This window comes from Falco punctatus, assembly GCF_963210335.1.
Source record: "Falco punctatus genome assembly, chromosome: 1".
Classification (NCBI taxonomy): domain Eukaryota; kingdom Metazoa; phylum Chordata; class Aves; order Falconiformes; family Falconidae; genus Falco; species Falco punctatus.
In genome coordinates, this window is record NC_137580.1 from 112,215,884 (window position 1) to 112,231,763 (window position 15,880).

At 37.8% G+C, this 15,880-nt stretch overlaps 1 protein-coding gene across 2 annotated transcripts in view; it reads right to left on the bottom strand.

Moving 5' to 3' along the window:
* Positions 1–114: 114 nt before the first annotated feature.
* LYRM9 (LYR motif containing 9) overlaps positions 115–15,880 on the bottom strand; it is a 42,283-nt gene continuing 26,517 nt past the window's right edge. Inside the window, exons 2-4 of one of the 2 annotated variants that reach the window (XM_080374251.1) lie at positions 3,141–3,281; positions 2,357–2,444; positions 115–1,181 (exon numbers count right to left, since the gene is read on the bottom strand). In XM_080374251.1, the coding sequence (XP_080230377.1) occupies positions 1,177–1,181; positions 2,357–2,444; positions 3,141–3,281 (234 nt within the window). In that variant the 3' untranslated portion in view covers positions 115–1,176. Of the gene's footprint in view, positions 1,182–2,351; positions 2,445–3,140; positions 3,282–15,880 lie in introns of both variants that reach the window. The other variant, XM_080374250.1, reaches the window with a different exon arrangement.

A 15,880-nucleotide genomic window follows, 5' to 3' on the forward strand; every position in this document is an offset into this window, starting at 1 on the left:
CACCACATTAATTTTATTTAATATTGCTAATATTTCTAGTGTTTCTATTGAGTGTTCCATGATGAAAATGCATTAGGGCAGTGAAAAGACAGTCTTCTTAAAAAGGACATGGGCTCCCATTTTTAAAGGACATTTATTAGGCATTACAAAAAGTTGTGAAGGCCTTTATATCTGTACAACATTGCACATTTCAGTAATCATACCATTCAGTGCACAAACCCCATCTGAACGGTGTTCATTTTCATGCAACTTTACAGATTAGGGTGACAGACACCTATCTTTAAATAAGACAACCATTAATTCAAGCGCAAACACATACAGTAGAATGAAGATATTCCCACTGCATGGACAGGTAAGTGGAAAATACAGTGGTTCAAGTTTCACATGGACTTAAAGTTCTTGTGGGTGTGTTCTCCATTCAGTAGCCTATGCTTTTGTGTCTGCTACTAGATTAAATCTGTGCTCTGGTCATACCTCCTCCACCCTGAAAATGTATCTATATGGTCCTGCAGAGGATGATCTGACATAACAGACTGACTACTGTAATTCTGAGCATTATACAAACTCAAATCCACTGTTACTTATACAGAAGAACCTTCCCACCAAATAGTCTACACAGTAAGCGTATCAAACACTGCTATGCTACAGCGAATCTAGGCCGAATAGTATGATCTAGACCACAATCAAGTAAAGAGAAATTTGCTCTGATCCTCAGTGAGCTTTTCTCAGGTTTTCAGGCTCCCAGTATAGACCTTTATGCTCAGATACTAGTTAAATTCTTTCAGATGAGATGCTGTAATTCATCAGATATGAAAGACAGACAGGGCACTAATTATTTGTTAGTGTCTTGTATTCGGTTACATTTTTATTCTCAGTAAGTTTTCCTGAGAAGCTCTCTCAAAGCTTAGAAAAGTTTGGGCTTTACGCTAAAGTTTAGTGATTATGCAAGCTAATACTTTGAAACTAGACTGTGCTTATTAATCTACAGACTCAAACAGCTTCAGAAATATTGATTTAACTTCATGACATCCCAAGGAGAGATAAATTACTGTATTTGTATTAGGTAAGAGAAAACCCCAGGCAATAACTATAATAGAGTACTGGGCTTGATTGCAAGTCCTCTAAAAATGTTTACCAATGACATTGTCTTCATCATTCCTCTTCTACTTCTGCTTTTTATACTAAAAAAGAAAAGAAATAAATAATTATTTGCGTGAAAGAGCACATAACTAGAAGGAACAGTTCACACTGACAAGGATTTACAGCCTTCTTCATGATCTACATAAAATTATCTCACTTTCCTTTAAGTTAGATTAAAATTTGATAGGCTTTCCCTCTACAATATAAAATAATGCTTCTTGGCAGGCGCTGTGAATCTGATGCTCCTGTCACAGAGTTCAGTTACCAGTTTTCCAATGAGGCAGACTACCATCTCTGTAGCAGAATCAGAATGAGGCTTTTCATAATTGCAGGGAGAATAAAATCAGATTCAGGCACAGACAATTATTTGCTAGGCTGTAACTGCTGGGATTTGGCTACTGCTGTAATTTTATAATCTATGACTAATCTGTGCTTGCTTCTGTAACAATTCCCATTTGGATTTCATGGCCTGACAGAGAGAAGGACTTAACAGTCATTTAGTAAATTAAATCACAGATACTTAGAGCAAGCTGAACTTTTGACTTGTTTCATTACACTCTCAGAAACCCATGTTAACATATTGTGCTCCCCAACCAGATTTCAATCCAAGGAAATGCAGGTGACTCAGCTGTCTAACGGTAAACAATCTTCACTCTTTAAGAAACCAGTTTGAGTGGTATCTTTCAGTGCTGTGATAGTAAAGAGGCATAGCCACTGGGTGATAATTATGGCACAAGTAAACCAGTTCCTACAATTTTGCCACTATGCTGTTGGACCCCGATCTGTGTAGTCACAGGCAAGATCTGAACAAAAAAAAATAATCATTCTGGGAGTTTATGTAAACTCAGAGAGGATAGATTCCTGTTAGGAAAGTAGCTGATACATATCAACAAACTGGCTTGCAAAATATTATAGTTTTTTTTTCCCCCATAATAGTTATAATAGCCACTAATGCTGAAATTTAATAGAATTATTCATGGAAACAAAGATTTATACAGACCAACTTAAAGCATCACTGGTTCCAAAAAATACACTTAAGTTTATATTGACAAAGAAGAATTTTTAAGCAAGAACTATCACAATCATAAATCCCTAGTGGCTAAGTATTTTCTGTCACCTGGATACAACAGTTTGCTGTTCCTAAGTTGCCTCTGATGTTTTATTCTTTGATGTGAACTGAGAGCAAAACTTAGACAATCTGATGCATGCACCTTACTCATGACCCAGTCAGCATCTTCAATGGCCCTCTTAATGATCTGCTGGATTCGCTCAGGATTGTCTTCATCAGCATGAACTTTGAAGCTCTGCAATATACAAAAATTCAAAGTGTTACACTGACTACCCAACTTAAAACAACAGTTGTCAAAATAAGGATCACTTTGAAATTGCAAAGAAAATATTTGATGCAAGCAAACTATTGACCTGAAAGGGCAAAAACATACATGGTAGCACCTGACAGTGCTATTTCCATAACAAGCATTGTCAAATGTAATTTCATATTAAGCATTTTACTCCTTTCACACATCATCAGCAAAAAAAAACCCAGAAAACTTCAATTCACACTAAATATAGAAAGACACAGCACAACAGGTACTATCAAAGGCACGAAACTACTTCTATATGAACAATTAGATGGGATTCACCCATCCAGGGGGCAGCTGGGGGTGGAGGTATACAGTGGAAAACATGACTGACAAGAAAGTAAGTTTCACCATAAAAGACGTGTTTAGGTGAGTAAGGAATGATTGTTCACTCTCCTGACTAACACCAGAATTAGAGATGAAAGCCAAGGAAAATAGGTGGTTTCAGATTCAAAGCAATCAAAAAGAAATGCTCCTACATACTCCTGGTATAATCCTTCAAACCCACTAATGTTTCAAGCTTGCAGAAGAATAGTATTTTAAGCGTCAGGAGTTATAAGAAGTTGGTCCAAACTGTAGGAGGAGAAAAACGAAAAGCCTCACAACACTGAATTCCACCAACAGAAATCAGTTTCTCACCTGCCTGACTGCATGTCTGTAATGCTGACGAATATTCTCTTCAGGAAGTTGCTTACAGCATCGAAGCAGGTAACGATACAACTGCAAAGAGTTCTGAACTAATTCAGCATTTGGTAGTGGGGCCATTATCAAGCTTTTTAGCTGTTGAAAATAAAACACAAATCAAAACATCTAATTAGTTTTTTTAAGAACAGAGAAATAGCAGTGTAAAGTAATTTTATGACAAAGAAAACAGGGCCAGCAGCATGACTTGAAGAAACTTTAGAAGAAAACACAATATCAAATGAATCAGAATTGCTTGGTTTATGGACAGATGGGGGTGAGTTCTCATTGATTAAGATATTAAAATACAGAAGTATGCAGTTCATGCCAGAAGATCACTTTATGGTGGTAATATTGAAGTGTACTGTAATATTAAATTTCTTCTAGTTTAAAAAAAGACCCACAGTGTAAGCTGCTGTAAGTATATAAAGCAGTACTGCAACCTTGATGGAACTTTACTTGATAAGCCATGATTCTTAGATTCATTCAAGCTTCCAGTGCTTTCCTTGAACATCCATTAGAGTCCATCTACATGTGACATTGTAGAATGAGGATGTTCATAATTGCTACAAGTGGTGTTGGAGTTTAGCAATATTTCCTAGTATTGTCATTATCTCAAGAATATCTTGTGAACTGGCCTATGAGTGTCAGCTTTAACTTGAAATAACACCTACAAATATAGGAGAAGCCAGGCAAAAATATCTCTGGTTTCAAATTTTCCATTTTTTTTTTTTTTTTGTAACAGCAACAGGAAAAGAACAAATTTAACAAGTTTCACCTCTACAACTATTCTTACATATTGTAACAATAAGTCCATCCAGGCTATATAAAGTGCTAATCAAATACTGTAAATGACTTCAAATACTGTAAATGACTTGTCATTTAGTAGATGGCTACCATCTGCAAAGAACAAAGTTAACATTTGGAAAAAAAGCACTTTTACATCATTACTCTTAAGAATAAAGATAAATAAGTAAATGAATAATGAAGTAGGTGTGTGACATTATTTAGCACCCGTTAGGATTCTTACTCATTATTTGGAACATTTTTTTTCCTTTTTCTTAAGTAATTTAAGTCCTTCAGCCAAATTTATTTCAGAATAGAACACCACCTGGGCTGTACATTTGCATAGACTAGCTCTTCTTGCAGTGGGGAAAATCTCACTGTGTACCTATAAAACGTCCATCATAACAGGATATGTACTAGTGTAGTCTGTATTTTCAGTAAAACAAAATTCCATCTCAGTCTGTAACTAAGTAGATCTAAGTCAGCATACCTTTATAGAGTAGCAAGAACTACGTCAGTTTACAGTAGCAGAAGTCACTGAAAATCTTTAGTATTTTATGCACAAATAGTATAATTTTTCTATGTGAAAAAAATGTTAAGAATTCTATGATAAAAACACAGAATGTGTCTTACTCTTAAGGGATGGGACCTGACAACATTGCTTTACTCATGGCACAAAACCACAGTACAAAGTCGTATCTGAGCACCTCACAGTATCGTTTGTCTGTTCGTTACTTAAAGATTGAGTGAAATCTATGCTATATTGATCTTTTAAATCTAATTATCTTTTGTCAAAAGTAACAGCTTGTAAAATGAGAGGGAGCTGTTCCTGTGGCAGAGCTTCTTGTCTACAGGAAACGTGAGAAAGAGCACTACAATATTAGCATTATTATCTGTATTGGAATTGTGCCCATACTCTTCACTCAAGGATTCAGGCTCCATCATGGTAGGTACTATATATACCTACATATCTAATGAAAAAGTTCCTGCCACAAAGAATTTACAAGGCAGACTAATGACAAGTCATAAGACGAGGCAGATGAGCCAAACAGGTGGGATGGGAATGGGGAGGAGGTGACAGTAATAAGCCTGTTTTTGTGTAGACTAATAGAGCACACGATATAGCTCACCACCTGGTGAGCTGATATCAACAGGCAAGTTTTATAACAATTTTTTTTAAGGACCTGCAGAAACACAGTGAGTCACAGCTGATGGGTGTTATGGAAGCCCCTAAGAAAGGCTCTGATGACACTTCAGAAAAAGCTTTTCTAGCCTCCAAGGGAAAAAGATGACTGTCTTAAGGAAGTATTTTACAGGGTTACTACCTCATGAGCTGATGATGTAAATTATTAAAACTAATAAGGATATACAATAAGCTCAATAGGCATAAATCTCTAAAGGACATATGTCAGGATCCTTTTCCTGCTTATTTACACTGACATCTTTCCTTACATCTGAAATGGGTTCTGCGTAATTCATTTATGAGTCTACTCAAAATCACTTTAGCCACACTTTCAAGAAGCAAAGCCCTTTCCCCAAAGTATTATATAGATTTATGACAAACAGCACTCCAAAAAAGCCACCAATCACAGTGGCTAACCCCCTATGAAAAATACCCATAAAAGTTACAAAAATCCCAATTTGATATTCATTACCAACATGCCACGTTTTTTGTGATTGCAACAAGCTAAAGGATCTCTGTATGGTGCCATTTACCCTGATTCTGTTTTTAATATTATAAAAATAATTTAAAAAAAACAGCCAAAAAATGGCTGTTGGACCCCAAGCTCTTGTAAACACCATTATAACAGCTGTGATTACTTTCCACTGGAGCTAGTAAAAACACAGCCTTTACAACTACTTGCACAAGATTCAGCTTGGTTACTTCCTTAATTAATCACAGGTTAAGGACTTCCTATGCAGGGGAACTTGGAAAGAAAAGTAGAAAAAGGCCATTCCCAAGACGGATAAATGGGTGATGCCAATGTCAAATATGGCAATTGGGAATGCTGTTTTGTGTTGTGTTGTGTTGTGTAATGCCCCATCCAGTGCGGGAAGGACTAATACACAGCACTGAAACAGAAAAGGTGGATCAAATTTAACATTTAAGATAGTAACTTTGATTGGGTATTTATTACTAAAGTCTGGAATAAAGATCTTGGGGACTGAAATGGTATAACATTTAGGAAAGATTCCATGGACAAAATGCAAAAAATAGCATTTCTGATTTTTAGTTACAGGTAACTCTACCCAGAAGTAGATGATGTTGACTGGATTAAGTTTCCAAACACACACCCCCCCTCACCATGCTTGAGTGTGAAAACCTGTTTCTCGCCCACAAGACAGAATACAGGAGCCAAGTAATTAAGATACGTCATCATAACCTTTACCCTCTGTCTCCTTCTTATCTACTTCTCCCACAACTGACATGCTCTAACGCAGGTAAATCTGCACCAGCCTCCAGCAGGTCAGTGCTGTGCCAGTAAAACTCACTCACTCCGAGTCCCGTCTTTCTCCAGTATCTAAAACTGACCAGTGGTTTTCTGCACTTTGAGCTGCATGGGGTGCATATGCTTTTGAATACTTGATATGTTCTATCAGAAAAGTACAAGAGATGAGGTAAGACTTCACAATGATCCCCCCTGAGAATTATTGACAGCCAAAATATGGTTTCCATTAGCTTTCATGAACAATTAGAAAACCATTCTTCTATCACAAGGGCAGTAAGTTGGCTCTATACTGATGCTGCAGTCTTCTCATTCTTTTTGTTTGATTCCAGTTCTGGGTTTTCATATTTGTTTAATAAAAGCCATCTGGCCTCACACACTACAGAATTGGATACTGTCCAAAAAACCCATGCAGGACAGAAAGAAATCACAAAAATTCACGAATATAGACCAAGTGCTGGCTTTTCAAACTGGCTTCAGAATAACTAGTCCAATTGCTAGCTCACTTTCCAAGCACACAAGATGTACTAATTATGGCTTTACCTAAAAAGTTCAGTTTAAAACACGGATCAGAATAATCCCAGGCTTCAAACTCTTAATCTTGTTTTCTTCCAATCTTTCTTCCCTAAAATATCATTTTCCCTAAAAATATAATCTTCTCTTTGCAATGAAGCCTATGCTGGGCAGCAGCTCCATGCATTTTTTGGTTTGGATCCATTTTGGTTTGGCATTTGAGTATAGGAGGAGATTATACTCTCAATAGTACAGTGATCCCTGCATCCCCCCTGCAACCAGTAGAAAGACAAGCAACTTCAAAACGTGACTCAAATAATATACAGACTGAATTACTCCCTGCCCTTCTCTCTGTTGAACACAGGAGTAGCTAAACAAGAATTACAGATCCTGCAGTTACAAGCCTAAATTAGGTAGGATGATTCCAAATCTGTGTCCTATTTTGAAAATAGAAATATAATCACAGAATGGTTTGAGTTGGAAGGGACCTTTAAAGATCATCTAGTCCAAGCCCCCTGCAATAAGCAGAAATATCTTTCAATAGTCAGGTTGCTCAAAGCCCCATCTGACCTGATGGGCTTCTGAACGCTTCCAATGATGATGGAATAATATATAATATAGTATCAGATAACATCATATACAATAAGGAGAATTTGTTTCACAGCGCTCTGTTTTGTTTTGGCATACTGGACATCTTGTGGTATAACAACCCATATGACACTTGCCAGGTGTTGAAGGCCTTAACAGGTACATGTACATGTCATTATTTTTGTAACAGTAACACGGGGTTCAATCCTAGGGCTTCTCTTCCAGCAGAGAGAGCTGAGGGCATGTTTCCAGCATACAGTTTTCACTCCACCCTTGATATCACTCTCAGTACTAACTTCCTTTCTTGACTTTTCTGAAGTGTCCCCCCCCCCCCCCCCTTAGGAACCCTTCTAATACAGATGGACTTTCAAAATAGATACCTACTTTTGGTTTCTTCCTAGCATTCAGTTCAGTGATATATCTGTATACCCCTATTACAAGTCAGTGAGAAAACAAATGAAAATCATCTTGTGTTGTTATGCAAATGCCTTTACTTCTGCTTTCCTTTTCTGCTTAGGATATTTAGTTTCACCTGACACCTAGCTCATTCTCTCCTACTATTTAAACTGAACTCTGAGTATTCAACTAGTATTACCCTATTGAAGTATTTTGGGGTTGCCAATTTATACCATTTGTTGTAAGAAACATTTACTATACAAACATCATGCTAGGTCCCCTCCTTCAGTTTTCCCCTGGCATTTAGTACTGCAGGTGACAACACTGAGAACAATGTATGTAGACTGACTAATATTCCTAACGCATACTGATAGTCCAAGGAATTCTGTTACAATACTCAACTTATAGAAGGAGATGTCAGTGTTTGCCTTTTTCAGAGAAACTGGGATCTAAGTAAATTAATATCTAGATTTACTGTTCTTTCGTAACAAGAAGTTAAAGCATACAATAACATATGCGTTGCCTTTCTTTGGTAGCCTTGAATTTATTACCACATGAAATTACACAGGAGAGCAAGTCCTTTTCAATAAAGTTTGGATGTACTCTGTGTATCTAGCTATATTTCTGTTATACCAATACATTTGAACAAGAACCGACTGAACAAATAAAGTTATAAAAAAAAAAAAGGAAAATGAAAAACAGAAAACAGCCACAAGACATGCCAGAATCCAAAGAATATGCCATGTTAATGGCCCAGTGATTGTCAAGGTGCTTTATCTGTCAGTCATTTAAAGCCTGATTAATCAAGTCACTTTTCTAAATAATATAGCACTTTCTAGAGCCTGTTATAAAAAAATTACTGAAGCTTAAAGATTACTATTTAGAGATGTTGCACCCACAGAAATCTAACTTTTTTATGTGTTTCTGGATCTTCTATTACCATACCCCAAGTGTCTCCCAGTGTCCGATACAGACACAAGAACACCCCTTAGACTGCAAACTGTTCTCATCAATAGGAAATGAGGCACAGAAATTAACTGACTAGTCCAACTTCACACCACTGGCTCCAACCCATGTTTTCCTTTTCTCCTTCCTTCAGTGGCAGTTGTACATATTCTTCAATACTGAAATTCAAGCTTTAATACAGCTAGGTTTTTTGTTCAGAACCCAAATGGCTGCATTTTGAGTTGGGCAGCTCACATACAGGAATATCTGAAGCCATCTGGCTTTGCTGTGCCCCACAGCCCATGACTTGACATGAGAAGCAACGCTAACGTGGTCAGCAGAGGAGAAGGCCTTCCATGTGTTACAGAAAGGGCCCACAGGGCAACAACTGGAACTTGAAGGTGAATACTTGAGATGCACTGCCTCACTGGACTAATGCAAAGGCTGGGCATGCATCATTACTATACAGTTAAACTAAATGCAACATTTTGAGTATGTGGCACTTTCTTAAAATAGTCTAGTCTCCTATGAGTACAGTGTCTCTAAATACTAAAGCAGTCCAATGGCCACAGGAGAAGTGGATATTTGAAAGTAGGGGATGAACTCTACAAAAATCCCAGCTTAAATTGCTTTTGCCATTACCATTTTTGTGTTCTCCATACAGAAAAGAGGGGGTTTTTATCTTTCACGTAATTTCCACAAATGTAGATTAGTAAGACAAAAAAGGACCCGGAACCCTGAGTGTAGACAAAGTTGGGGTCTGGACACTGTAACTCAAACTAAGCTCTCCTGAAATAAAATTAAAAAATAAAAGTGTATCTGTGAAACATCTGGATGCTCTCATTTAAAGTAAAGCATTTATGGAAGGAAAAAATTGCTACAGTAATAAGTCTTACGTCTTGAAATAATAAACCCACATAAATGTTAGAGATATGAGATAAGGAGTTTCATTTGTGTAAGCAATAGGGCACTGACTGTGACTTACCAACACATGAGTAGTGCTACAAGTGAGCAAAATATGAAGATCACCTGCACACCTAGATGTAAGCTAACCCCTCACTCCAGCACATGGCAGATTAAAATACATGCTGGGTCTGTATTCAACTCTGAGCTCAGTGCAAATTAGAACTGGGCATAGGATTCAACTTGTTACTTACATAGAACCTATGGGAAGACCTTTTTTTTTTTTTTTATGATCCAGTACAGAAATCTAGAATATACCATTGAATTCAGGGTGATCTGAACCTAAATTCACCTTTAAACACAGGTTTTTTGGACTATCTCCTTCACTGGTAAGGATTGCTATAGTTCCACTGACCCTGTATTTCACAGATTCCCACTAAACACAGTGAAACATCCCAATTCAATACAGATCCCAAAATATACTTTGGGACTAGAGCCAGTTTGTTGAGTTGTTTCTAGAGTTTGATGTGTAAACTCATCATATGTCATTGTGCTCTAATTAAACTTAAGTGGTGCAATAGATTTCCTGTCACAAAAGCAAAGATCCCTCGTGTTGGGAATGTATAGGACAGCTTACTACAGCATGAAGAAAATAAGCTATGGGAGTGAGCAAGAAACAAGAGTCACGTAAACATATGAATATGGAAAGATTCAACTGATCAATGGAATTGAAAATGTTGTTTCACTATACATAATTAGGAATTTTTCACTGCAGTAATTTTTCATAGGAAAATGATGAGCCGTTGAATCTAAATTGTGTGACAAATACAGTTACATTGATGAATTTTGTGGAAAAAAAATCCTTCACCTTCCCACAAATACTGGACTTCTAATAGATTTGAAGATTTGACGTTCTTAGCAGGTCTAGTTATGAAACATATAGTGTATGAGGCTCCCATAATCGAAGAAAAAAATATCCTGAGTTCTAACAGATTCATAGCTGCAGAAGTGCTACAGATTTTGCAAAATGGGTAAGCTTCACATGGAAGTTCGTTGCTGGAGATCTGTATTTTTCTGAGCATGTAACTTCAGTGTTTGCAATATCATTTCCAGCGAAAGCTTCACTGGAAATCTACCACAGCACATGGAAAAGCTGATGACTGTTTTAGTAAAATGACTGTTTAATGAGAAATAATCTTATGACCTGAGCCACTGTTAAATTCTAAGATACCAGGACATTGTATGAGTACAACTCAACAGTGAATAGACCCTGAAAACAGGAACTAAACTGCACTTGTACACACAACAACACTGGAGAATTTGCATAGTTACTACTGTAATTTGCCCCTTAGTGGGCACAAAAAGGACAATGAAGCATAGTAAAAATCTGCACTATCGCCTTTTGTTCTAAAAACAACACCCCCCCCACACCCCACCCCCAATCCCACAAATGTTACCATTTTTATCTGCCAAGAAAAAATCCTCGACCTCGCAAAATCTGGCTATAATCCTGACTAATAATGTAAATCTCCTTCTGATAACTTAAATATCATGCATAGCACAACAAACAAACTATCTACACCAAGAACTGTTGAGTCAGAAATAAAATAATCCGCTAATTGTGCTTTTCTGGAATGGATGACTGTATAATGTCCTAATCAGAAGGCTGCAATCACATTTGCATTTAGATAAAGCCCTGTTTAAAGACAGACAAGTCTAAAAGGAGACACTAAGACTATTGTGGCATCTCTCTGCATTGCATAATCATTTACATTCCTGATAATGACATTCAGATAGTAAAGCAAAAGCTGACCACAGCCAATTAATCTTGCACTTTGCATTTGCAAGTTTGTCAATTGACCCAGTGTATAGCTGAACCCATGATGATACTGATATGACCCTATGGCACTTCTCTCAGATGTTGGGGTTTTTCTGCTGTTGAACTGTAGGGATTTGCTTGAAAAACAGTCACAACAGTTAGAATCTCAATCCCACAAGACTAGTTAAACAGGCACCAAAGCTGGGCTTCAGAGACTGGAAGTATTAATTAAAGGACTGCAAGTTTCCTGAGCTGTTGCTGTTTACAGGTTGGCTCCCGCTTCCCTCTCTTCCCCCCAACATACAGGCTGAAAATGTGTTTTCTTATTACTTCCAAGTATTACAGCTTTAGAAGTCTAACTCGGGAATCTACCATTCCTTAATCCAGTCAAACCTCATGATCTCCAATGTATTAATTTTACACTATCCTAGTAAAGTAGCACAGTAGTATTACATCAATTTTTAACAATGAGGAACCAAGACAGGCCTGGATTTCACTCACTTAATTTGGTCACTTAACTGACACAAAGCTAGCCTGGAACACTGCCTCAACAGCTCACTGTAGTCAGGCAAGACACATACTCGCTTCCACAGGGCAGATCCTAAGGTGTTGAATACCAACTGCTAAGTAGTATTCAGCAGAATGGAGCTGGGTTCCCACAGTCTGCCTCAGCATTCTGACCACTGAACCATCTCTCAGGATAAACTTCACAATCCGGTTTCTCAGCAGCAGAATGCACTGCCATTGACCATCCCACACAAACCCAGGCACACAAAACAGAAGTTGGAGGGAAAAGAAACTAGCAATTGCGAGACAGAACCCTTTGATACCCTTTTTACTATTTGCTCCGCATTACCGAAGGTACCTGTGGGATCCAAAAGCTGGTACCAGTGTCTGCAGCTGGCTCCAGACTCTTGCTCCAAATAGTCTGTTATGCAAGCTGATCGAACTGCATGTTCAAAAATAAATTCCTCAAAATTAACCCCAAAACCAACAAAACACCAAACCCACACTGTCTCCCTGGGTATTAGTAGGCTGTGTTTTGACCCAATTAAAAAAATCTTAGTACAGAGTGAATTTTGCAAATTAGGATTAAGCAAACAAACCCTGTAAAAAAACCCAAAACATTAATAAAAAAAAAAACCAAATGCAAAGCATCTATTGAGTAGCATTAGTTTAGTTTTAGTTCAGAAGGTGCTTCAGAAATACTCTCAGCAGTATAAGCACTCATAAAACAGCAAAGAAATTGACTTTTTTCAAACCTATGTGCAATTTTAGATATCCAGATTCAACACAGAATTCCCAGGATAATCTCATATAGTTATCTAAGGTGCCAAAATTGTCCCCCTTGAAGTGTCCAATAACAAATGCTGCATGAAAAAATCACTAGTGAACTTACTATTAAAATTCCATAGCCACGTTCTGTAACCCAACTCATGCCTCCTCCAGACCTGCTTTTATTAGTATGAATACAGATTCCAAGTGGTATTTGTGCAAAATGAAATGGTAAAACTTTCTGCACAGGAAAGTAATAATCAAACTGCAAAATAAGAATTCAATTGGAAGCCTCTTGAAGCCTTTTTACCCACAAAACGTCTTGGTTCATGTTTTGACATCAGTCCAGGAAGACACTCAAGTGGACTGCTGCTACCCAGAACGATACTTACTGTTTTGTCTTAGCATTTGGCAGCATCAGTCCTCCCCCTTCTGGGTTTCACAGGTTCCCAGCTGGTAATATAGGAAGACCTATGACTCTAGGCTCTGACTTCTTAAATACACTTACAACTTACTGCAGCAGAGTGGCAGACCTTACCACCTGCAGTGAACTGGCTTCCTTCTCTGGTTATTACACTGTAGTGTATTTTCTTTCTTCCCTAGTAGGTCACAGCAAAGTGACTAGTGCACCGTGTTTGAGGCCAGCTCTATAGGTTCTGCTGCCCTAGGCAAACCAGCAAATGTCTGTCCCGACCAAGTCACATTCACTCACAGAGCTACTGAATATTTTGTTGCCCTGGGCAATGGCCTGCCCTGTAGACATACCCCTCCTTGTGTATGGATGAGCATGTACAATGCTGAAGTCACTTTCTAATAAACACATCTCTCCAGCATGCTGGGCTTTTATTAAGATCTGCTGTTTTGATGTGATCACTTCTGACGAGCTGTGGCTTGTCATTGTTGTGGATTTTGTCCTTTCTAAATATGATCTGTAAAGTCCTATTGCATGAATGATGATAGTTAGTCTTGCTCTGTTCACTTCTGTTTCTGTTTTTCTCTGCTTTGTGCTTTGCTTGATGCATGAGGCAGAGAAGCAGTGTCACATGATAGTGCAACGGCAACACATTTTGGGAGCACAGCCCTGCAGTGTAAAGTTAGCTTTATGCAATATTAGTAGAGCATATGGGGGATTAAGTACTGGCTAAATAACAGATCTCAAAGATTTGTTTGTTGACAAGGAATCGCCATTGGCTGGACATCCTACATGCAGTTCTATAGCATCAGTATTAGGCCTGATGTTATTCAACACTATCAGCAGTTGCCTCCCTGTAAATATAAAATTGTAATTGGCAAAACTTGGGGATGACAAAGACTGCTAGAGCTGTACATAATGACAACAGGGCAATCAAATGGAATGTGGAAAATTTCTGGGTAAGCGGAGTCCAAAGTTGTGCTTTCACACACCCGATCATTATACAAACAACTCAAGAGTGCAGATTATACCTATGCAATAGGTATAACCATAACCTTGAAGGAATAGTACTGAGAAAAAGAACTAGATAGTCATACCGAACAAGCAACTAAGCATCAGGTCCCAGTGAGACGCTGTGCAAAAAAATTAAATAGATATAAGCGTATAAATTAGGAAGCTATGAGTAAAAGAAAAAAAAAAATTAACTATATCTCTGAAAGTAGAATAGAGCTCCATTTTAATTTGTTCATCCACATTTTTCAAAAAAAGATATGGGCTGCCACTACCATAGCAATTCATCCAGCCTTGAAAGTCTGTTGTAAAGGTCAAAAAGGAAAAAAGGAAAGAACTTCACACAGCTGAACTATCCAGGCAGTCAGCATGCAGCCTAGAACCTGTAAGGCACAGACGTGCTAGTCTAGCACAAGTTGTCTAACTTAAAGCAGTTTCCTGGGTTAAGTTTTAATACCACATTACACAAAGTCAAACGGTATAATCTAGTTGCCCTTGTGGTCTCAAACCCTGAAAATACAGGAAGGTGCTGAATAAAGATCTGAGCCCACCTGGTAGCCTAGCATACTCAGCACATAAGAGATCCATATTTTCAGGCCCCAAGAAGCACAGTTTTCTTAGTGTAGATTATATTTTGTATTTGCACTCACTTTGTGATCCCTTTACTGCTGAAAGGTGTAAAGCACCTTTAAGGCAACTGGAAACCAGACCTATAATCTGTTTTTCTTTGGGTCCGAGTAAGAGTTTAAAAGATCTGTATGGTAAAGGAAAACTGAATATAGACATAAAGCAATATGACTACAAAAATGCACAAAAGCTCTGGGATTCATCCATAAAAGGACATCAGAATCTTGTCATGATGAAGACACACTTCTATAAATCAACCAAAGCCACAAGGCAAATGTTTTACCTTACGTTCTTGTTTGGTATCATGAAGCAGAGACATGCAATACACCAAACATGGCAACTAAAACATTGAGACTTTTGCAATCTAAGAGCAGCGAGGAAACATGCTGCTCACAAAAAGGCCAGATTACCCTGTTCTGGATAATTAATAAGTATGCTCAGACCAATTAGAGTAATACTCTTTGTATCACACTCACTAAATGTCAAGTTCCGGCAGCAATGGGAAGATAGAAGTCTCTGTGGTTTAGGTACAATTCAAACTTCTCTGATTTTTTCTCCTGGCAATGATTTCTCCTGTCTTAAAGAAAATTCTGAAAGGCACAGCCTAGAAATAGCTTTATCTTCCCAGCTATGAACTTCTCAGTTCAGCTGCTGCCAATATGAATTTTGTTCTCAGTGGCTACATCTGTAAGTATTTACCTTTGAGATCATGCCTGAATATGAATTGAGTTACATCTTAGTGCTATCAGCTTTAAAACAAACCTGCCTGTTGATTCCTGCCTTTCTTGTAAACATTGTATTTTGAGGTACTCCAGTGCTTAGTTCCAGTTTAGCAATCATTGTTCTTCCTACTACTTTATGCCACTTAGTATAACAACTTTCTGGCTGGGTTTAGATCACCTTCTAATACTTCTTGAATCTTCACATTTTTGAAAACTTCCAACTGGGTACAACACAAGCTACCACAAGTTTTGTT